This window comes from Gymnoscopelus braueri, assembly GCF_963280865.1.
Source record: "Gymnoscopelus braueri genome assembly, chromosome: 21".
Classification (NCBI taxonomy): domain Eukaryota; kingdom Metazoa; phylum Chordata; class Actinopteri; order Myctophiformes; family Myctophidae; genus Gymnoscopelus; species Gymnoscopelus braueri.
Window position 1 is genome coordinate 10,781,295 of NC_137623.1, and position 24,181 is coordinate 10,805,475.

At 43.4% G+C, this 24,181-nt stretch overlaps 1 protein-coding gene across 1 annotated transcript in view; it reads left to right on the forward strand.

Annotated features, from left to right (window-relative positions):
* sspo (SCO-spondin) overlaps positions 1-24,181 on the forward strand; it is a gene marked incomplete at both ends in the record, with an annotated part of 126,697 nt that overhangs the window by 50,289 nt on the left and 52,227 nt on the right. Inside the window, 25 exons of the mRNA XM_080417392.1 lie at positions 59-184; positions 471-562; positions 1,525-1,752; positions 1,890-2,060; positions 2,905-3,160; positions 4,118-4,164; positions 4,349-4,519; positions 5,438-5,572; positions 6,452-6,588; positions 6,902-6,996; positions 7,757-7,806; positions 8,060-8,221; positions 8,525-8,695; positions 9,415-9,494; positions 10,111-10,280; positions 10,808-10,854; positions 11,524-11,724; positions 14,031-14,201; positions 15,170-15,370; positions 15,727-15,826; positions 17,435-17,655; positions 19,720-19,869; positions 21,570-21,736; positions 22,525-22,670; positions 22,833-23,053. Of these exons, the coding sequence (XP_080273518.1) occupies positions 59-184; positions 471-562; positions 1,525-1,752; positions 1,890-2,060; positions 2,905-3,160; positions 4,118-4,164; positions 4,349-4,519; positions 5,438-5,572; positions 6,452-6,588; positions 6,902-6,996; positions 7,757-7,806; positions 8,060-8,221; positions 8,525-8,695; positions 9,415-9,494; positions 10,111-10,280; positions 10,808-10,854; positions 11,524-11,724; positions 14,031-14,201; positions 15,170-15,370; positions 15,727-15,826; positions 17,435-17,655; positions 19,720-19,869; positions 21,570-21,736; positions 22,525-22,670; positions 22,833-23,053 (3,716 nt within the window). The remainder of the gene's footprint in view (positions 1-58; positions 185-470; positions 563-1,524; positions 1,753-1,889; positions 2,061-2,904; positions 3,161-4,117; positions 4,165-4,348; positions 4,520-5,437; positions 5,573-6,451; positions 6,589-6,901; positions 6,997-7,756; positions 7,807-8,059; positions 8,222-8,524; positions 8,696-9,414; positions 9,495-10,110; positions 10,281-10,807; positions 10,855-11,523; positions 11,725-14,030; positions 14,202-15,169; positions 15,371-15,726; positions 15,827-17,434; positions 17,656-19,719; positions 19,870-21,569; positions 21,737-22,524; positions 22,671-22,832; positions 23,054-24,181) is intronic.

The window sequence follows — 24,181 nt, forward strand, 5'->3', positions numbered from 1 at the left end:
CTCATGTTTAGTGTTGTGCAACTAAAATATTAATGCCAATTAATAATGGTCCAATCAGCACGTGCGGAGACGGACGAGTCACCTGCGACAGCTCCAGTTGTACGACGAGGTGTGATTGGTCAGCCTGGTCGTCGTGGTCACCGTGTGACGTCACCTGCGGGCCGGGCCTACAACAGCGCTACAGGTGAGCCCTGATTAACACAATTTTGGGGGGAATCCGTCTTCTGTGGAAGACTCTCGCAGAACATTTTCAGCGAAGATATTTGATGTAGAGCGAAAACAGAAGAGAGCCTGAGACACTCAATTCAACAACACACGTGGTTTAAGTTGTTAAAGGTCATTGCATGTAATTACTGAGCTGCATTGACTGGTTGAGCTATGATGGCTCTCTCTTATTCTAATGCCAGCACTATGGTTTTGTCATTCCTTTCTGAAGTGAACCCAAGGTTTGTTTCTCTGTCTCTCCTCAGGTCTCCAGTCAACCCAGCAGGGTCAGTGAGAGTCCAGCCCTGTCCAGGAGACTCCTCGGAGGCTCGCCAGTGTTCCAGCCCCTGCCTTCCTGGTACACAAGCCAATTAATTCACCATTCATAGACTATAGGGGTAGACTGGAATAGAATTGTTTAATGGCCATGTTTATTAACTATGGAATGGACCCCAATATGATCAAAAGCCTGTGAGTTCTCACATGGCGACAGCGCCAGTAAAGCACAAATTTCCCCTTAACCGAGGCCTAGGATAAGAATGCTGTAAATATGAAACAATATAGAACATAATGAGGTTCATAACAATTGCTAAAATACATTCAAAACGATCGAGTTATGCTATAATCCAGATGTTCATCCAGATGTTTATGTCGTTAGGTGTGCTGTCAGTGCGTCCAGATGTTTATGTCGTTAGGTGTGCTGTCAGTGCGTCCAGATGTTTATGTAGTATGGTGTGCTGTCAGTGCGTTCAGATGTTTATGTAGTATGGTGTGCTGTCAATGCAGTATGGTGTGCTGCCAGTGCGTCCAGATGTTTATGTAGCATGGTGTGCTGTCAGTGCGTCCAGATGTTTATGTAGTATGGTGTGCTGTCAGTGCGTCCAGATGTTTATGTCGTTAGGTGTGCTGTCAGTGCGTCCAGATGTTTATGTCGTTAGGTGTGCTGTCAGTGCGTCCAGATGTTTATGTCGTTAGGTGTGCTGTCAGTGCGTCCAGATGTTTATGTCGTATGGTGTGCTGTCAGTGCGTCCAGATGTTTATGTCGTTAGGTGTGCTGTCAGTGCGTCCAGATGTTTATGTAGTATGGTGTGCTGTCAGTGCGTCCAGATGTTTATGTCGTTAGGTGTGCTGTCAGTGCGTCCAGATGTTTATGTAGTATGGTGTGCTGTCAGTGCGTCCAGATGTTTACGTAGTATGGTGTGCTGTCAGTGCGTCCAGATGTTTATGTCGTTAGGTGTGCTGTCAGTGCGTCCAGATGTTTATATGGTATGTTGTGCTGTCAGTGCGTCCAGATGTTTATGTGGTATGTTGTGCTGTCAGTGCGTCCAGATGGCGTGTGGAGCAGGTGGACGACCTGGTCCGAGTGCAGTAAGACGTGCTTCCATGACGTGGACGACGTGGGGCTCCGGCGACGCTACCGCGTCTGCAGCAACAACGACGGCACGCACGCTCAGCACATGTACTCCAATGGCAACCACACACACATGCACCCCGCCTGTGACGGAGAGAGCGAGGAGCAAGAACCTTGTAATACCGTACACTGTCCAGGTACTACACACACTCCTCCTAATCCACACTTCCCTCCCCTGTGTCCCCGAACAGTATGACCATTGCATATGATGGCTTTGTTGGAGAACTGGGAATGTACATTGTGCTATAATCTCACGTGGTTTCTATTCTTCCAGTGAATGGAGGGTGGTCTTCGTGGGCGACCTGGTCCCAGTGTTCAGCCGAGTGCGATTCCGGCGACCAGACCAGAGAGCGATTCTGCAGTTCCCCCTCCCCGCAGCATGGGGGCCACAGCTGCCCCGGGCCACACATGCAGACACGAGACTGCAACTCCCAGCCCTGCTCAGGTATACTGCAACAAACAACCAGAGACACTGGAATGAATAGCATGCAAAACTGTCTGTCTGTCTGTCTGTCTGTCTGTCTGTCTGTCTGTCTGTCTGTCCTCTATCTTATAATGTAAACTCCTCCCTTAAGAAGGCAGTGCATGGATTCATGTCATGGTGAGGACCTGCCTGAGGGTGTGAGATGAGCATATTGTGCGTGTCAGTGGCCAGACGCCATGATTGTACTTTATTACATTTACAGTAGTTAATTCACTCCAGTGGTGTAAAGTAACTAAGTGCATTTACTCAAGTACTGTACTTAAGTACAAATTTGAAGTATTTTGACTTAACTGGAGTATTTCCAAATTTCTGTACTTTTACTTCTACTCCACTACATCTCAGAGACAAATATTGTACTTTTTACTCCACTACAATTATTTGAAAACTTTAGTTGCTAGTTACTTTGTAGATTTAGATTATTATTACAAAACATACATTAACCACTTCAGCCCTATATACATTTGGCCATTTGAAAATAGCCGATCTACAAGCTCACAATGCGTCGCGATGCGACGCATTGTGAGCTTGTAGATCTGCTATTTTCAAAAGATTTTGATACATTTTGAAAACTTTAAACATTTCTGCAAAATGAGTACTCTTACTTTTGGTACTTCAAGTACATTTTGATACCAATACTTTTGTACTTTTACTCAAGTGAATTCTGAATTCCGGACCTTTACTTGTAACAGAGTATTTCTACATTGCAGTATTGACACTTTTACTTAACCAAAGCATTTGTGTACTTTTTACACCACTGATTCACTCCCAATTCACAACTCCCCCTCTCTATGTCTCCTGTCTGCAGGCGTGTGTCCAGAGGGCATGGTTTACATGACAATAGACGAGTGCCAGGCCCACGGGGGCGCGTGCCCCCGGATGTGCCTGGACATGACGTCCACGGAGGTGGAGTGCGCCACCAAGTGTTACGACGGCTGCTACTGCGACCTGGGCTCCTACCTGCTCAACGGCAGCTGCGTGTCCTTGGCGCAGTGCCCGTGCTACCATCGCGGAGAGACGTACCCCGCCGGGGCCACTCTGCCCGTCGACGCGTGCAACAACTGGTATACTGCCTATAATACGTCTGAACACTTGCGTCGCCCCCAACACTAGACAGGATACATACAATAGCTCTAGTGGTTTTCAACCCTTTTCATATCAGGGTCCATTATTTATTCGGCATTTGAGCCACTGACCACTATTTTGATGAGATTTATCCTCTCAGAACCCGAAACTTAGAATATTTTGTTATCGTTGGATACGATTTTGCCCACAATTCCATGCTGTATTGATGTTGGTATCATTAGGAGAGATGACAGGCAAACGTTGATCAAAATAACAATTCTTTAATTAAGTAATGCAGATGTTTAACAATAATTTAACTCTTGAGAGCGTGAAATGAAACCAAATGGACCCTTACGGGTCCATTTGGTTTCATTTTACGCTCTCAAGAGTTAAAGATCCTATAAGGGTCCATTTGGTTACCAACTCTCCATCATTTAGCTGGGGACCACCCTGGAACCCCCTCAAGGACCACTGGTGGTCCCCGGACCACTGGTTGAGAACCACTGCAATAGGTCATTGGTTCTCAAACTTTTTAATTTCATGGACCCCCATGAAAACTCTGAGAGTGTGCAAATGTAACCACATTAATTCGGTTCCATTTGTACACTCTCAGAGTGACAGACCTGTAAGGATCAATTTGGAACCCCCCTCAAGTCCCCCTGAGGGTCCCTGCACCCCACTTTGAGAACCACAACGGGAATAGCTACAAGTGGAAACTTGAACTTGAGCTGTCAGCTTTTACACTTGGCAGCAACAGTGGTAGTAAAGTCGAAAAGCCTTTATCCTAATGCTAAACTATTATCACAGGAATAGGCTTAATGCATCCACCGAAGCACAATTACAACACATTCCTGTAGCTTTATGAACCAAGTGAGCCAAATGAGAAAAACAACAAATAAAAAAAACTTAACCGACATTCTAATATAGAGCTTCTTATTGTTCCTCGTCTCTAACAGCACCTGCGTTCATGGAGAAATGGAGTGTGGAAGTGCTCCTTGTGCGGGTTAGTAGCTTTTCCTTTAATGCATCCCCCATTGACCATTAAACAACCATTTGACCAGCTTGGAACGCTGTAATGTAATAATGGAATTGCTGCGCCTCTCTCTCTCTCTCTGTGTGTGTGTGTGTGTGTGTGTGTGTGTGTGTGTGTGTGTGTTTCCTTGTGAATTTGCATGCATATTTCCCAGTGGATTGCGGTTGGAGCGGTTGGACCCATTGGAGCGCGTGCAGTCGATCGTGCGACGTCGGCGTGAGGAGGAGGTATCGTTCCGGAACCAATCCCCCTGCCGCGTTCGGGGGTCGACCCTGCAAGGGAGAGCGAGTGGGCATTGACACCTGCAGCCTGGAGCCCTGCTATGGTGAGAGGACGTGAAAGCTTCTAATCACATCAAACACACATTACTGCATTCAGTGAACTTTAAAGGGAATATCGTTTTTTTTTTAAAGTATGCTGATGAATAGTAAAAAGAAAATTATACATCCACAGAGCTTTTAAAAAACTACTGAATAAAATGATCACTTTCCCCAACAAATATATTATGATTGCGAAATAATAATCATTGAAATAATTTTGACAGGTTCAAAATGATAGTTTTGTTTAAATCTGTAAGCTGACACTCATGCCATGTTTCTGCCGTTTTTCATTCGGGAAGGCCTTTAGAGACACTTGGAGGCAAGCGTGTGTGAGTGCTGCCTTATAGATGTGACTCAGGGAAATAAGGAACAGTGGGCCCGGTTCACTAAGCCGTTTACACCCATATGTTGAGTGTAAACATCTTTATGGTCCTAAATGGGGGCGTCGAGCAATGCAAAGGATCTTCCATATGAACGCGCCTCAGGAGGAACAACTGTGATCCACACATATCAGGGATTTACGTACCCCTTTGTGGTATGCACGTCATTTTTTGCTTAGAGAAAATACACCCTCCTTTAGTCACTATTTACACGTTATCTACACTGATATTTACGACCAGCTTAGTGAATCGGGCCCATTGTGCCACAGTGGTGCTGTGATGTGGAGTGTAGTGTGTCATCTAGTGGCTGAATGTTGTGTATTGTACCATTAACAAATGGATGTTGGTCAAATGCATTGCAAATAATTGCCGGAACTCTTGGGTCACTGCACTTGAACGTGAAAACCACGATCTTCACGATCTTTCCAGTCCCATCAGAAGTCTTTTTAGACCACCGTAGCACACACTTTTATAGATTAGATACAAGTAACCTGTTCGTACTGTACTGCAAGTCAGTTAATCGAGCTGTGATGTGTCTTATAGGTGTGAAGGAGCCATGGGGTCCGTGGTCAACGTGCTCAGTGACGTGTGGAGGAGGTTATAGGAATCGAACCCGCGGGCCGCTCCGAATCCACGGCACCGCTCAGCAATTCAGCGCCTGTAACCTAAAGCCATGTGGTAGGAGTTACTAAAGATGTCTACCGTACCACTGATTTTACATTCATTTATGTTATCTACTGTATGTACTCCAGCATAGAACTGGTTTTAACTGGTTTAACCACAGGAACCCTATATACTTTATTGAACAGACTCCCAAGGGGTCTTTTTTGGCCCCCTTCTTTTTTCCTACACACCTACTTGTACATCTACTGCTATTTTTAGCTGAATCTTCACCCCAGAATAGGAACGCTAGCGTTCATGTATAGAACAAGATGGTTTATCCATTACATTACTGCTTGTTGTCAGCAGGTTGTGGTTGTTCACTGCTGTCTGTGTGCTCACTGTGTGCTCCTAGGCAGTGGTGTAAAGTAACTAAGTACATTTATTTACTCAAGTACAATTTTGAGGTATCTTTACTTTATTGGAGTATTTCCAATTTTCAGTACTTCTACTCCGCTACATCTCAAATATTGTACTTTTACTCCACTACGATTATTTGAATGCGACGCATTGTGAGCTTATAGATCGGCTATTTTCAACAATTTTGATACCAATACTTTTGTACTTTTACTCAAGTAACATTTTGATTACCAGACTTTTGCTTGTAACAGAGTATCTCTACATTGCAGTATTGATACTTTTACTTAACCCATTAAGACCTGGAACGCATCTGTGTCACTTTAGATTTCTTTAGCTATTCAAAAATAGCAGATATACAAGCTCATAGTGCGTCACCGAGTGCCGCGCTATGAGCTTGTAGATCTGCTATTTTTGAAAAATCTTGAAAAAAAAAAAATGTTTTAGATTTTTTTCCTAAAACTGTTAGGATTTAGACTTTTTTTTAAAGAATCGCCTCAGGTCTTAAAAAATTTACTTTTTCCGCCACTGCTCCTATAGGTGATGGCAGGAGGTGTCCTCCAGGGCAGCAGTGGACACAGTGTGTGAGAGGACCGGCGTCCTGCTCCGACATCTCCATGAACCTCAGCAGGAACTGCACCCCGGGGTGCCAGTGTCCACGTGGGACCGTCCAGCAGGTTGGTGGACAGACAGTGCTTCTCAACACTTTTTTTTATTTCAAGGACCCCCCAGTGTGGCACGCATTAGGCCACGGTCCCCCCATAACTGAGAGTGTATTTATAATGTTATGCTGTGTAAATACAATGATGCGGCCACAAGGGGTCACTGTGCACCTGCTGAGCTCAGCATCTACAATCACGCATGCAGGCACACACACGCACACGCACGCGCACACACACACATACACACACGCACGCGCACCCTCATGCACATACTCACGCTCACGCTCACACTCACACACCTAACCTTTCATGTCTCCATGTGCTCCAGCATGGTGTGTGTGTGTTGGAATCGGAGTGTCTCTGTCACGTGGAAGGGGAGCAACACCAGCCTGGATCCACCGTCACCATAGACTGCAACAACTGGTAATTAATACTGTACTGTACTGTACTGTACTGTACTGTACTGTACTGTACTGTACTGTACTGTACTGTACTGTACTGTTATTGAACAGCACTGTACTGTACTGTACTGTACTGTACTGTACTGTACTGTACTGTACTGTACTGTACTGTACTGCTGTACTAACCCACTGCTGCTTCTATTTTTTTTTGCAGGCTTCAGTGTAGGCTAATCTGGATTGGTGTTTTATTTAGCACATAAAGAGTTAAAAACTGAAGACAAAATATATAATCATACTGTGCAGGAGAAGATATGCTTACATACCTATATATACAGTATAACCACCTACCCACCTGCCTAAACACCTACATACATACATACCAATTTACAATTTACAATTTAGACAGACGCTCTTAATCCTGAGTGATTTACAGTAAGCAAATAACATTTTATTCACAAAAGTTACATAGTGTAGCTTCATTATTTAACTCAATATTTTTAATTTTTCCTATTTTTTAAATCTCATGAATTTCAATTGTGTTTTATTTCCTTGATGTTTAATTTCACATTGCACTGTATATTTTATGCAGTATATGCCAAGCCTTGATATCTGTTACCTGTTTGATTATTTTGTTTTCAGTTTTATGCAAAGCACTTTGTAACCTTGTGCTGGACAATAACTTTTTATTATTTATCATTATTCTAGCCCTAAAGTAACTCTTGTGTGTGCGTGCGTGTGTGACGGTAAACGTAATGATCATCCCCTGTCGTTATTATTCACAGCACCTGTGAAGGTGGCAAGCTGACCAACTGTACTCAACTCAGCTGTAACGGTAAGAGAAACGGACGCATCAACAGTTAATACTGTCACAATGATACTAATGTCGCTGTCACAATGCTACTACTGTCCTTGTCACAGTGTTTGAATACCTTGGAAATATAGACCAGGTGTATTTCACTAACTGACAGTGGTATTACAGGAATAGAGAGATAAAGATATATTATTAATACTCTACTCTATCTCTGTTCTTCTGCCCTGCCCCATCTGATCCCCCCCCCACACACACACACACACACACACACCAGTGGAAGGACAGTGGTCAACGTGGACTCCATGGGGTCAGTGTTCGGTGTCGTGCGGAGCGGGTCTCCAGTCTCGGTACCGGTTCTGTTCCAGCTCAGCTCCGGGCCTGCCTTGCCCGGGTTCTCACCGTCAGGATCAAATCTGCGTGTCTGTCCCCTGTGACCGTGAGTGACACACACTCTATTCCAATATGAATGATGACCGTGAATGGATATTCTCGCTGTCGGGCAGAAACCTTGTATCTCCAAATTTCAACTTTTCCGCCCGACAGCGACAATATGGTATTTCTGCATCAGTGCAGCGGAGAGATTGATGTAGATCATGAGCGGGATTTAAACCCATGATGTCACAATCAGGTCTGTGCCTACGTGGTCCACATCCTAAGTGACTGAGCCTCAAGGACAGCATAACTTTTCATTTTCATATCAAAATGGTGGTGAGTGTCATATTGTCTTGTCTGCCTCCAGGTGACGGGGACTGGGGACAGTGGACCACCTGGACAGACTGCACCAAGTCGTGTGGCGGAGGGGTCCGAAGCCGTAGGAGAGAGTGCGACAGTCCCATTCCAGAGGGGGACGGGAATTACTGTGAGGGGCTGGGGACTGAGGTCGTAGCCTGTAATACCGACCACTGCCCAGGTATGCAAAGACCGGATTTTATTTTGTATTAATGCAAGAACAATGGCTTCTATTATATCATGCTAACTTTCCAGGAATAGAAAGTCTGGTAAAACTTTGATAAAAGTTGTGAGAACTTGCTGCTCTGTAAAGTTTTAAAAAACAAATTAAATTAAAAACCTTACTAACACAACTGTAATTGAATACTTATTTGCTGTTAGGCTGTGTTATTTTTGAACATATTGGCCATATGGCCCGAGTTTAAAATTAATCTGCTCAGGAGGCACTAATTGCAACTCTTTCACTCAATTTCTTATTTGCGACGTTATGTTCTTCAAAAGGCAGTTTATTGTTTTCAGAGCACCATATGCTAGCTATGGTTTTGCTCTTGCAGTTTTCTGAGCAAAATGTTGTCGATGGGTAAGGGGTACTTGGATTCAGAAATCAAGGAAAGGGATACTGAAGTCAAATTAAATTTATTTTATTTTTATTTGGAAGTTCAGTGCTTGTAGACATGGGTCCTACTGTACACCCTAATCCTCTGGTTGAAAGATAGGTTCTCTAATCGGCCTGATCTCACCTAAAATATGTCAATATAGTACTAATTGACCACAGGAACAAAAACGTGCATAATGTACGTTACGTTTAAGCCATACGTAACATATTGACTTTATGTACAATTATGTTCACATATCTATGTAGTTATTTCTAATGTAAACTGTTCTCTGTGTGTGTTTCAGTGGCCCCGTGTTCCCAGGTCCCAGGGACCGTGTTCAGCAGCTGTGGGCCCTCTTGTCCCCGGTCCTGTGATGACCTGGCAGTGAGTAGTACCATTACAACATAGTTTCTCTGTCGGCTGGACACCTCATACGTACAAAGCTGGATTCAAATTCAAAAATAGCAAAAGTAGCAGATCTAAGAGCTTGTAGATCTGCTACTTTGGATGCTTATGTGTGACCCCCCAAAAAATACATGTAAGCTCTATTTCAAAAATAGTCAAAATAGCCAACACGTCGCATCACGACGCGTGGTGAACTGGTGGATCGGCTATTTTCACTAGATCTGAAAATGTCTGAAATTTTACTTTAAAAAAAAATATATATATATGTTATTGTGAGTCATATAAAAACATCCACAACTTAGGGTCGTAACCCTACTTTTGAACAATACTGTTCTAGAACATCAGCTCATCTCACTTCATCACATCTATTCAGTACATTGAACTAATGTGGTGATGATAAATGGATGATGATGATGAGTGTGGGGTGCAATAGCCGATCTACAAGCTCACAATGCTTGTAGATCGGCTATTTTTGGCAAAGAGACTTGGTGTAGATGGAAAAAAGCGGTCCAAGGACCGTTGCAACTCAGGTCTGCTTTACTGTGATTAGAGGGTTTAAATGATTAAGATGGTGGTGTGATTGTGTCCCATGCAGCACTGTGAGTGGCGTTGTGAGGCAGGCTGCTACTGCACGGAGGGTAAGGTTCTGTCTGCCAACGGGACGGTGTGTGTGGAGAGAGACCTCTGTCCCTGTCTGGACCTCTCCACTGGACTCAGGCTGGAGCCAGGAGAGACCACCACGGCCCCCGACGGATGTAACAACTGGTCAGAAGAATTACATGCACGCACGCACGCACCATATGCACGTCACACACACACACACACACACACACACACACACATAGGGCTGCTTATTTTCTTAACGAGTATTCTGTGGATTACTTTTTCGATTGCCGATCTACAAGCTCACAATGCGTCGTAAAGTTGTGAGGTTGTACATCTGCTTTTTATGGTTATTTTTGCTACTGTAAAAAAAAAGAACTTTAAAAAAATTCATTATTTTATTAAAATTCACATTTTTTTTGTATCAATTAGTTCGATTAACTGTTAATTAACACACACACACACACACACACACACACACACACACACACACACACACACACACACACACACACACGAGAACACATGAATACGTGCACACAGCGCACGCATACTGTACAGTCCACCAATACATGACATTTTTGCATGTACACACAGCATTGAAAGAATGTGGGATCAAAAGGAAAAGTAGAATATGCTATGAGGGGGAAAATAACTGCAATAATATTGTACTGTGTTCCGTGTTTCAGCACCTGTGAGGGTGGGAGGCTCAACTGCACCAGTGAGATCTGTCCAGGTACGTTCACACACACACACACACACACACACGCACGCACACGCACACGCACACGCACACACACACACTGACATACAGTATATGGCTCTCTTCAACTACGAAGCGTAACCCAGAACCTTCCATAATAACCTGAAGGTTTCCAGAACCTGTGAAGCTCTTTGGGAGTTTATGTTCCATTATGATCAGAACCACCCCTGAAGGGGGAGGTACGGCATAATTGTATATCTTTTTTTAAGTAGTCAAAACACGATCGAAGCTCACAAAGCGTCACAGCGCATCAAGTTGTGAGCTTGTAGATCTAATGCTATTTTATTTTATTTTTTTAAACATTCTGGTTTCCAAGAACTCAGGGTTAGTATCACCTCCTGAGCAGTGCTTAGTTCTTGGTTTTTGTCACCATGTAGTACTGTAGCTGGGTACTGTAGCTTGACAAAAGCTAAATTGCTACATTTACAGTACTTCAACATAGAATAACACTACAGATGGATTTTGAGTGCACTGTGTCCGTCACATCAAAGAGAGAATTCTCAATCTCCATCCATGTGTAGCTATGTTTGAGTTTTTCCATCATGTTGAGTTTTAAGTGGAGTTTGTCCTTCATTTCCAAGTGTGTCATTCTGTCACTCATCTCCAACCATCTCCTCGCGTGCCTTGTACCCTCTCCTCCAGTGTCAGGTGGCTGGTGCGAGTGGTCGGACTGGACGCCCTGCTCCAGGACCTGTGGAGCGGAGTCCGTGTCTCGCTACAGGAGCTGTGGATGTCCCGAGCCCAGGGCTGGAGGCCCGGCCTGTCCAGGAGAGCATGAGATCCACAACGGAGTCGGGGTTCAGATCCAGAGACAGGCCTGTCCTGTCATCTCATTCTGTCCTGGTAAGAAAACCCCCCCACGCCGCTTAAAACCCAAGCCATTGACTTTTATTTGTATTTACAGTATATATTTGTACATATCTGTGAAAAGCAGTGGTGGAATAAAACAAAATTACTTGAGGAAAAGTACAAAAGTATTGGTATCAAAATATACTTAAAGTATCAAAAGTAAAAGTACTCATTGTGCAGAGTGTCCCATTTCGCTATTTTCAAATGGCAGAAATATCTATAGGGCTGAAGTGGTTAATGTAGGTTTTGTGATAATAATCTAAATCTGCAAAGTAATTAGTAACTAAAGCTGTCAAATAATTGTAGTGGAGTAAAAGTACGATATTTGCCTCTGAGATGTAGTGGAGTAGAAGTAAAAGTATTGAAAATGGGAAATACTCCAGTAAAGTAAAAAATCACACCCTGTGTGAAGTGGGCGGTGTCTTGCTAGCTAATCACAATACTGAATGGAGTCAACCAATCATGTACAAAAGATAAATACATTTATTGAAACACTCTTTATGATGGACGAAACCATAACTTGAAAAAAACCAAAATTTGGTTTTTTTCAAGTTATGGTTTATTATATAGGGCTATGCACATGTGTCATGTGACACTGGCCAATCACAGTCCTGAATAGACTGTGATTGGCCAATCACAGCGCAGGATAATTCTACAAATTTCCTGGGCCCAGATCACAGCGCAGGAAAATGTACATTTTTCCAAATCTCACTTATAGGGGCGGTTTCACCGCCCAAAAATCACACCCAGTGTGAAGTGAGCGGTGCTATTTATGAGTTATTAATTTCATCATGCATCTCGGTAGCCAATCACAGCAGTTCCTGCGAAGTGACGTGCTTACATTTTTTACACTATTATTAATTTCATCATGCGTCTCACTAGCCAATCACAGCGCGTCTGCGAAGTTTGAAGTTAATTTCATCATGTGTCTCGCTAGCCAATCACAGCACGTCCTGCAGAGCTTAGCCTATGGGCGTGTTTTCCACAGCATGGCGTCACACCGAAAGACACATTTTCACAACGGAAAGAAAAACTTTCGCCACGGATGGGTCCTAAACCCTCTTATAGGAGCGGTTACACCGCTCAAAAACCCTCAAAAGTGTGCTTAAGTACAGTACTTAAGTAAATGTACGTAGTTACTTTACACCACTGGTCAAAAGGATAAGACACAAAAAAGCTAGAGAGCTTATTTCCATTGTGGTCCTTTGAGTGTAAGTGTTTGTGTAACTGAGTGCTACATTTTGGGGGGGGAGTGTAGCAATGATCCACAACCCCAGCTGGTTTTAGATACAGGGCTTTTCTCCATGGCGACAGCCAGGATATCTATTATCATTGCACTGGATTCTTTTCTTTTCTGGTATCTGTCTGTCTTCTCCTCTCTGTTACTTTATTGTCTCCGCCAGGCCGAAGGCAAATCGGTACACATTATCTCTATAGTCATGTGATCAAGACGGATCTGTCAGATTGTTCACACTCCGTCCTGACGAAGAAGAACCTCCACCAAAAATGTGTCTGCACCATAACAAGCTTCACATTAACACCAATAACTCTTAACCCATTAAAACCTGTCACTTTAGATTTCTTTGGCTATTCAAAAATAGCAGATCTACAAGCTCATAGCGCGGCACCGAGTGCCGCGCTATGAGCTTGTAGATCTGCTATTTTTGAAAAGTCTTGAAAAAATATTTCCAAGATTTTTTTCAAAAAACTCTTAAGGTCCTTACACACCGGGGCGATTTTTTCGTGCGAATAATACGCTTTTTTTAAAAACCTTATAAAGTCAATGCAAGCGTACATGGCGCGAAAAAGCGGAAAAGCGAAGCGAAAAAGCGTCTTTTAATTATTCGGAACGAGTCCGAATTTTGCGTATATTCGCACATTCGCCGGTGTGTAAGGACCTTTAGGATTTATAAAACATTATTAAGAATCACCTCAGGTCTTAATGGGTTAACAGTAGCTCATACACAAAACTACACACAGTCCATGCCTGACTACAATCTCTCTCTCTCTCTCTCTCTCTCTCTCTCTCTCTCTCTCTCTCTCTCTCTCTTTCTCGACCATGTGGTCTGTTTCTGGCTGGCTTGGTAAAATCTGCTCTGTGTTGGGTGATAAAGTGGCATAAATGTCATAACATTTGCCTCATTTATTTATCCCGCTGTTTCCTCTTACTATCCGCTTGGTTCATCTCCTGTGTCCCCCCTTCTCTCCTCTTTACACAAGGTCTACTCTGTTTCTCCATTAATTATCTCATCTTATGACACTGTCGGTCTGTCTCTCTTCATCCCTCTCATGTCTTGTAGTTCACGGTTCATGGAGTTCATGGTCGTCGTGGTCAGACTGTGACGCGTGCGAGGGCTCGTCCAGGCGCGTCAGGGAGTGCAACAGCCCTCCTGCTCGGTTCGGAGGTCTCCCCTGTCACGGGGAGAGCAGACAGAGCCGCGGCTGCCATGACAACGTCACCACCTGCTCAGGTCAGATCATTACTGGGCGGTTTTATTCGGGACAAGACAGAGAAAGGGACTCAGACGGACAGACATACAGACAGACAGACTTTTATTGATCCAGAGGGGGGAAAGTAGTAAGGTAACACTAATGAAAAATAATGATGATAAAAAAAAGTTAATATTAAAATATACATACTGTATAAAAGAGATGAAAAAATTGATTAAAGTTGGACCTGGTCATCAGCACCTGGGCTGGCCAGCTTTGCGTAATGTATGAACCATTATTAGATATAAATAGAGGCATAAATATTAGGCGCATTCTATAACTAGTAAAATGGGCATATAGATAGACTGGCCTGGCCGTCTGTACTTGGACGGGTTAGCATAAGGCAGTGGTTCTCAAAACTGACTTTTCATGTCAAGGACCCCCAAATTGACACTTATTAGCCCGCGGACCCCCCTTTGAAAAGATATACCAGATATGACCCCCCATAAGAGAAGATTTGTACGGCTCTAGCAGTGATTCTCAACCATTTTAATTTCAAGGACCCAAAGTTTGACATGCGTTAGGCTACGGACCCCTATTTCATTCTATCTCTGGGACCCCAGATATAGTCAAATTAATGTTAATTTAACTCTGAGAGTGTACAAATGGAACCAAATGGACCCGTTAGGGTCCATTTGGTTCCATTTTTACATTCTCAGAGTTACAGACCCATAAGGGTCCATTTGGTTAACTATCCATCATTTAGCTGGGGACCCCCTGGAACTCCCTCAAGGACCCCTGGGGGTCCCCGGACCCCACTTTGAGAACCAATGGCATAAGGTACTCACAAGATGTCCTTCCGGGCAGAAATTAGGCTGAAAATGTTAACAACCACATGTCGTGTACTTCTTTTGCAAAACCATTTATTTCAAAAATCTCCGCCAGTCGTCATCTCGCTGTTCATTTTATTTAGCTGTACAAGTCAACTTCTCCCTCATGTGCTCTGCAGACTGTGGTGGCGGACAAGAAGAATGGCCTTGCGGGAAACCCTGTCCGCGCTCCTGCTCTGATCTCCATGGCGACGCAGAGTGCCTGGACTCCCCGGGGTGCGAGCGGACCTGCGGTTGCCCCGGTGACACGGTGCTGCAGGACGGCGTGTGTGTGGCCAGGGACGAGTGTCGCTGCAAATACCACAACAGCACCGCAAATGGTAAACGATACCAAACACTTCCTTTACCCTGAAAATAAGTCCAAAATACTATAGTTACATGTTGGCTTGACCAATTACCAATTACATCTGTGGTTCTCAAACCATTCAATTTTAAGGACCCCCAGTTTGTTATGCGTTTGTCTACGGACCCCCATAACTCTTGACAGTGTACAAATGTGTATCAATAATTTTACTGGGGACCCCCCATGGAACCCCCTCAAGGACTCCTGGGGAACCCCCTTATTATATTACCCTTATCTGTGTGTTAAAACAGTACCAGTAAATTGACACGACAATATTTTAGCACGACACCTAAATGTATTCTCTCTTTTTCCTTCTCTCTCACTCGTCTGAAGATGGTCTCAGCTTCAGCAATGCGTCCTGGATGTGGCCCGGAGGGTCCGACTGGCAGTACGCAGACCCCGGAGAAAGCATCGTCACCGACTGTAAAAACTGGTACGGTAAACGAAAACCACACACACGGTACACTGAAATCACAACAGCACCGCAAATCTGGTAAAACATTAAGGACCGTTTTGGTTCCGTTCGTACACTGCCAGAGTGTCACTGTGTCACTTTAGATTTCTTTGGCTATTCAAAAATAGCAGATATACAAGCTCATAGCGCGGCACCGAGTGCCGCGCTATGAGCTTGTAGATCAGCTATTTTTGAAAAATCTAGAAAAATATTTTTTTGGATTTTTTTGAAAAACTGTTAGGATTTAGAAAAAAAATTTAAGAATCGCCTCAGGTCTTAATGGGTTAAACTGACCCGTGCCCAGTTGAACCAATCAGCGGCAGCTACAGGCGGGATCTTGGCGAGACCGTTCTTTCACTATTCATCATGGTTGAATAGTATACAAAAGAACTGCGCCGGCAGGAACTGAGCTGAGCTACTATATGTCATGTAGACACGTCACTGTGATTGGTTGTAGTTAGCACGCCCAGACGGTTGATAGACAGACGGTCCCATCCAATCACCTGCCAAGTAGCTTGTAAAAAGGGGCCGCCCTCTTCAGCGGGTTGGGCTACCGAGATCAGTGTTGCCAGATTCTGTGAGAGAAACAAGCAACCAGGTCTAGGAAAACCAGCCCAAAAGAAGCGACTCTGGGCCACATGAGCACTTTAACGTATACATCAGCTATTTGAAAATAGCAGATCTACAAGCTCACAACGCGTCGTTGTGAGCTTGTAGATCTGCTATTTTCAAACAAAATCTTGCGGGGAAATTATAATAAGCAGATCTGGCGGGGTTGCCAGATTGCCAGATCTGCTTATTATAATTTCACCACCTACTTCCATCCTGTATCTCGGTACCAGATGGAAGTAGGTTGTGAAACAAGTGTGAAGAAAGCTTCTTCCATCTGGCTGGAGTCAGGTTACTAATATTATGGGTAGGTGGGTGATATTAATACATAATAACATTAATCAGTGGTGGAAAAAGTACTCAAATTCTTTACTTAAGTAAAAGTACCAATACTGCAATATAAAAATACTCTGTTACAAGTAAAAGTCCAGAATTAAAAATTGACTTGAGTAAAAGTACAAAAGTATTGGCATAAAAATGTACTTAAAGTACCAAAAGTAAAAGTACTAAATATTTGAAAATAGCCGATCTACAAGCTCACAACGCGTCGCGATGCGACGCGTTGTGAGCTTGTAGATCTGCTATTTTCAAATAGCCTAGGTATAAAATAGGGCTAAAGTGGTCAATGTATGTTTTATAATATCATAATTTACATCTGAAAAGTAACTAGTAACTAAAGTCTTAAAATAATTGTAGTGGAGTAAAAGTACAATATTTGCCTCTGAGATGTAGTGGAGTAGAAGTAAAAGTATTGGAAATTGGAAATACTCAAGTAAAGTACAAATACCTCAAAATTGTACTTAAGTACAGTACTTGAGTAAATGTACTTAGTTACTTTCCACCGCTGACATTAATAAATACTAACATACTGTAGGGCGTAGTTTTTCAGATAGTGTCATCTTCATTTGTCTTTAATCTCATGTTACGTGTGCCCTTCTTTTCTTCTTTCTTCTTCTTCTTCTTCACTTATTCCTCCAGCTCATGCGAGGCCGGGGTCTTGCGGTGTCAGTCGGTCCCCGGCTGCCACGTCGACGGCGGCTGGAGCCAGTGGGGAGGCTGGGCCGAGTGCTTGCGTCCGTGCGGAGGCGGAGTCCGCTCCAGGAAGCGCCAGTGTGACAACCCCGCCCCTCAGAGCGGGGGGCGGGGCTGCCTGGGCGCGGCCGAACAGCAGAGAGACTGCAACGCACACACCTGCACAGGTAACGCTGGTCTTTGTCTGTACACACTAGTGATGCACGGGCCGACCCGTAGCCCGCAGGTCCCCGCGGGTTGAACCGCGGGGCGGACGGGTTATAGATTACGACGCAATTATCGCGGGGCGGGCGAAACGGGTCAACCCAAAAAAACACACCTCTCTCTCTCGTGCGCGCTCTCTCTCTCTCTCCCTCCCTCTGTCCCCCTCTTTCTCTCTCTCTCTCTCTGGAAAGCAATTGAATGGACTTTGTTGTGTTGTTGTGTTTTTGGTGGGTTGCGGGACGGGCTGGGTCGTTGATTTATATTCATTTTTGCGGGGCGGGTTGGGCTCACGGGCGGGGCGGGTTTTGAAAAAACCTGACCTGCGCATCACTAGTACACACAGCCTAATAATAATAATAATAATAATAATAATAATGCATTTTATTTATAACGCACTTTAAATTTTTGCCACACAAATATCAAAAGCAGGGCAAAAAAAAAAGCATTCAGCAACAAGAAGACCATTTCTTGGAGAAAAGAGTTACCTTAAAATACCTAAGAAAAAGCTTTGTTAAAGAGGTATGTTTTGAGTCCATTTTTTAAAAGCCTCGGTAGATTGTGGGGCTCTCAAGTGGTCGTGGAGGGCATTATTCCACAGACATGGGGCAGTGGAGCAGAGCCTATCCAGCTAATGCAGAAATATAATTTCAGCCTGGCCTGATGTGAACCTCCCCATCAGGCTCTCCTGGGGTTTGGTGAAACATTTTCCTCTTTGATCAGTCGCTGTATTTTCTTAGAATCCAAAAGCCTGACCTGAACCCAAGCAATGAATCTGAGGAGAGTGCAGAGGAGTGAATCTGTGCTGACACTAATTGGCCCTCGTTAAGGGAGAGGTCTCTACTGTGGAAATAATGAGCGACCACCATCACATTCATTATGTGTTTTAGACATTAATGCCAAAGACGGGATACGCATAGATAGATAGGTAGATAGATAGATAGATAGATACTTTATTAATCCCGAAATTAGTTCTGTTCGACAGCTCCAGTGCAATACATTCATCCAGAACAGATTGTAAATACAAAGAAGCATGATGGAACATATAAAATACATTACATCAATGGAAATAGAATGCAGCAAAAAACTATAAGTTACAAGAACTTAAGAATCCTAATAAAAAAAAACACAGCTATAACTACAATTAAATATAGATTAGCTGGCCAACCCCCTCCCTCATCCTCCCCCCCCCCCCCCCCCAGTACAGTCTAATGGCCCTTGGAAGGAATTCCCAAATCTGTCCGTGCTTAACTTCTGTGATAGAAACCTATCACTGAATGTGCTCTTCTGTAGCACCTTCAGTCAACAAAACAGAGAGTAAAAAAATCAAAACATAACGGAAACTATTCTACTCCGTTTTTTTAAGACATCCGATAAGATCTCTAATCAACGTCCATTAAAAACTAAAAATGGCAAAATAATACACACGTTCTTGCAGTTAGCAGATATCATGATATAGCAGTGTTGACTACCTTCTTTCACTTACGAAAACTAAATAAAAACTAAGCTATGATGATTAAAACTATGACTAAATATATTGACAATTTCATCAACAAAATAAAAACTACACTAAAATGTTTGGGAGGGACTAGTGGAGAAGAGATCCAGTAGAACTAAGACTAGTCGTCATGGATGCGTGCGGGTGTCACAGACCGAAAATAGCAGATCTACAAGCTCACAACGCATCGCAGCGCGACGCGTTGTGAGCTTGTAGATCGGCTATTTTCGGCATGCAGCTAAGTGAAAATAATTTCGATGCCATCACGGCCCGCCTAAAATACATTTTAGGCGACTAAATCAACTGTAGATTTAGTCGACTATAATCTTATGGTATTTAGTCGACTAAAGCTAGACTAAAAGCAAAACATTTCAGGTGACTAAAATATGACTAAAACTAAACAGAATTTTATTCGAAAGACTATGACTAAAACCAAATCAAAATCTGCTGTCAAAATCAAACACTGTGATAAAGTACACCATAAGTCACATTTACAGGGGGCTCATCCACACGTGTGTTTCTCTCCTGTCAGACTCAGAAGGTCCATCGTGGTCACAGTGGTCTGTGTGTTCGGTCACCTGTGGAGGGGGAGTGCAGTTCCGCTCTCGTGTCTGCAGCGCTGCTGCCCCCTGCGGTGGCCTCAGCAGGCAGAGCAAGACCTGTAACAACCAGGTCTGCCTCGGTGAGTCCATCATACCCAGCACTTACACATCACATGCACTACTCACTCATCCATTCACTCTTTCTGTCTCGTTTCTTTCTTTCTTTCTTTCTTTCTTTCTTTCTTTCTTTCTTTCTTTCTTTCTTTTTTTCACTTTCTTTTTTTTTCACTTTCTTTCTTTCTTTCTTTTTTTTCACTTTCTTTCTTTCTTTCTTTCTTTTTTTCTCTTTCATTCTTTTTCTTCAGTATTTCAGTATTTCTTTCAGTATTTCTTCCAGTATTTCTTTCAGTATTTCTTTCAGTATTTCTTCCAGTATTTCTTCCAGTATTCCGTTCAGTATTCCGTTCAGTATTTCTTTCAGTATTTCTTTCAGTATTTCTTTCAGTATTTCAGTTTTTCTTTCAGTATTTCTTTCAGTATTTCTTTCAGTATTTCAGTTTTTCTTTCAGTATTTCTTTCAGTGTTTCTTTCAGTATTTCAGTTTTTCTTTCAGTATTTCTTTCAGTGTTTCTTTCAGTATTTCAGTTTTTCTTTCAGTATTTCTTTCAGTGTTTCTTTCAGTATTTCAGTTTTTCTTTCAGTATTTCTTTCTTTCAGTATGTCTTTATTACAGTATCTCTTCTAGCATTTCTTTCTTTCCTTTATTATGCTTCATGTATTACTCCAGTCACTCATCTCCATCTCCCCTAGCTGTTCCTCTCCACTAACGCCTTTCTCATCGCTCCGGCTGCTTTCATCGCATACTGTCATACTCTCATGTGCGTCATTAGTCACGGCTGATGAGCGGTCCGTGAAATACGCTTACCACCCTCTCATCCTTCCAACTCACACACTGATTCATCTGCATGAGGAGGCATGGGGGGTGAAGCCGACGTTAAATAGATAGGAATGAAAAAAGACATACTGTAGTCAGCCCTATTCATAATAATGACACTAATCTAATTTCTTGAGCCACTATCTGTCTTGCTTGTCTGTCTGTGGCGGAAAAAGTACTCAAATGTTTTGCTTAGGTAAAAGTATCAATACTGCAATGTAGACAGTGGTGGAAAAAGTACTCAAATTCTTTACTTAAGTAAAAGTACCAATACTGCAATATAAAAATACTCTGTTACAAGTAAAAGTCCAGAATAAAAAATTTACTTGAGTAAAAGTACAAAAGTATTGGCATCAAAATGTACTTCAAGTACCAAAAGTAAAAGTACTAAATATTTGAAAATAGCCGATCTACAAGCTCACAACGCGTCGCGGTGCGACGCGTTGTGAGCTTGTAGATCTGCTATTTTCAAATAGCCTAGATATAAAACAGGGCTAAAGTGGTTAATGTATGTTTTATAATATCATAATTTATATCTGCAAAGTAACTAGTAACTGAAGTTTTCAAATAATTGTAGTGGAGTAAAAGTACAATATTTGCCTATGAGATGTAGTGGAGTAGAAGTAAAAATATTGGAAATACTCAAGTAAAGTACAAATACCTCAAAATTGTACTTAAGTACAGTACTTAAGTAAATGTACTTAGTTACTTTCCACCACTGAATGTAGAAGTACTCTGTTACAAGTAAAAGTCTGGAATTCAAAATTGACTTGAGCAAAAGTACAAAAGTATTGGTATCAAAATGTACTTCAAGTACCACAAGTAAAAGTACTAAAATGTTTGAAAGTACAGTACTTGAGTAAATGTACTTTACACCACTGCATGTCTGTGTGTGTGGCGTTGCAGAGGTGGGCTGTCCCCCAGGCAGGCTGTACAGAGAGTGCGAGCGCGGCGAGGGCTGCCCGTTCAGCTGTTCCCAGGTCAGCGGCCGGGAGGGCTGCTACTCGGACGGCTGCGAGGAAGGCTGCCATTGTCCCCTGCAGACCTACCAACACAATGGACTCTGTCTACAGGTGGGTTCTTACCCTGAGTGATTCAGAGGCCCAGAGCTGCGGGGCCCCGGGACAGATACCAAGCTAAGATACGAGCTTGACCCACTGCATGGGTCAAGCTCGTCAATGGCAAGAACCCACATCCGCACACATTTACCTACTTATTAGGTATGGATTTTGTGTCTAAAATTAGGAGGATTTTAAACTAAGGTACACCTTTAAAATACTCTTAATTTTAGACACAAAATGAGCAGTATTCTGCCACTTGTCTCGCAAAGAGCTGGTTCCAAGAGCCATCGTTCCCGTAACCCAAAGGGACAGCTGGGTGTGTCCAAGCAACATCATTCCTATAACTCGGAGGGATGCTCTTTAGCTCTTTAGCTGCCATAGGAACAGACATATTTTAATTGGCTTGTCGGCTAACTGGCTAAACAACTGCAGACAGTCACTGAGCCGCTATTTTCGCTGTTTGATGTACAACAAAGAATATTGTGTGTGTGTGTGTGTGTGTGTGTGTGTGTGTGTGTGTGTGTGTGTGTGTGTGTGTGTGTGTGTGTGTGTGTGTGTGTGTGTGTGTGTGTGTGTGTGTGTGTGTGTGTGTGTGTGTGTGTGTGTGTGTGTGTGTGTGTGTGTGTGTGTGTGTGTGTGTGTGTGTGTTTCTCCTGGTTTGTCCTTTTAGGTGAAGTTACCCAGAACGTCTTTCTGATCTTTTTGTTCATTACTGAGTGCAGCTTCTGAAGAAGATGGCTGAAGTCTGTCTCTATTACCGCATTGTTGAAATTGTGTGTGTGTGTGTGTGTGTTCATTAGGAATGCCCATGTCTGGTGGACAGAGCGTTCCTGGCCTCTCTGCAGAGCGTGTCCATCACACCCGTCTCCTCTCTGCTTCATCATAACGTCTCAGAGGGAGCAGAGCTCCAGTCTGGAGACACACTGGTCCACGACTGCAGCTCCTGGTGAGGATAACTACTTTATTACCGTCAACACGTTTAAACACAGCAAAAATTCCTCAAAAGTGCACTGAAGTAAAGTACTTGAGTAAATGTCCTTAGTTACTTTACACCGCTGGATAAAATAACCAACCATACTGTATCTCCCATCCTTTTCCAATCCTCTAGTTGGTGTGAGCACGGCAGATGGAACTGTTCCTTGGAGAACTGTCCGGTGGACGGAGGCCTGTCCCCCTGGGGGCCCTGGGGGTCCTGCTCCCTGTCCTGTGGGGGTCTGGGCGTGAAGACACGAGCGCGGAGCTGCACCCGGCCCGCCCCCGCCCACGGAGGGAGGGACTGCCTGGGACAGCGACAGGAGACCACCTACTGTCAGACCCCTGACTGTCCAGGTGTGTGTGTGTGTGTGTGTGCGTGTGTGTGTGTGCGCGTGTGTGTGTGTGTGTGTGTGTGTGTGTGTGTGTGTGTGTGTGTGTGTGTGTGTGTGTGTGTGTGTGTGTGTGTGTGTGTGTGTGTGTGTGCGTGTGTGTGTGTGCGTGTGTGTGTGTGCGCGTGTGTGTGTGTGTGTGTGTGTGTGTGTGTGTGTGTGTGTGTGCGTGTGTGCGTGTGCGTGCTGTATGCTGTACGTTACTGTACGTATTGTTGTACTTGGTTGCTGCCAATTCCAAGTACAAAACAAGGATATCTTTAAGACATAATCCAGCCCTTACAACCCTTCCCACTCACTTACAGTAGGTCATTTAAAGGGATAGTTCACCCCCAAAATGACTTTTTTTCTATCGATTAGTCACTCCATGGAGACTTGAATTCGTGGATATTTTTTTGTTTTTGTCGCATTCCTAAGCCAATAATTTGATGACCGGCAGCAGTTCCGGTGTCTCATACCGGAACCGCTGCCTACCGGTCTGCTGGTCTTCAAATTATTGTCTTAGGTCGGAATGCGACGAAAACCAAAAAATATCTATGAATTCAAGTCTCCATGGGGCGAATAATCAATCGAAAAATAGTAATTTTTTGGGTGAACTATCCCTTTAACATAGGAATCCCGTACGAACCTTCCCAAACACACCCTGGACAACGCTCCACACAGCCTTCTCCCTCCATGGCTCCCAAACTGGAATAAACCCCCCCATTACAGTCAGAACTGCAGAATCATTTCTCTCTGTGCTCTACTTATGTGATTACCTTGTTTATCGACTAGAGTTCGTGCTTACTCCGCTTATTCCAATCTTGCACTTGTAAGTCACTCTGGATAAAAGTGTCGGCTAAAATGCCGAAATTGTAAATTGCAATGGCTTTCAGTGGCTGGTGGAACCGGCACTAAAACGCATGCCTCTTGCTGACACTTAGGGCTGCAAAACGTACACAAATATTATGCAGTGCAGCTTTAAATGTCATTTGCTGCTTCTGTGAAATATCGTAATTCAGAATCGAGGTTAGAGCCGCGTTAGATGAAATGATAAATTGCACTTTGAAGTACTTTATAGCCTGCAGACCTTAGGAACAATGTATCATAATCT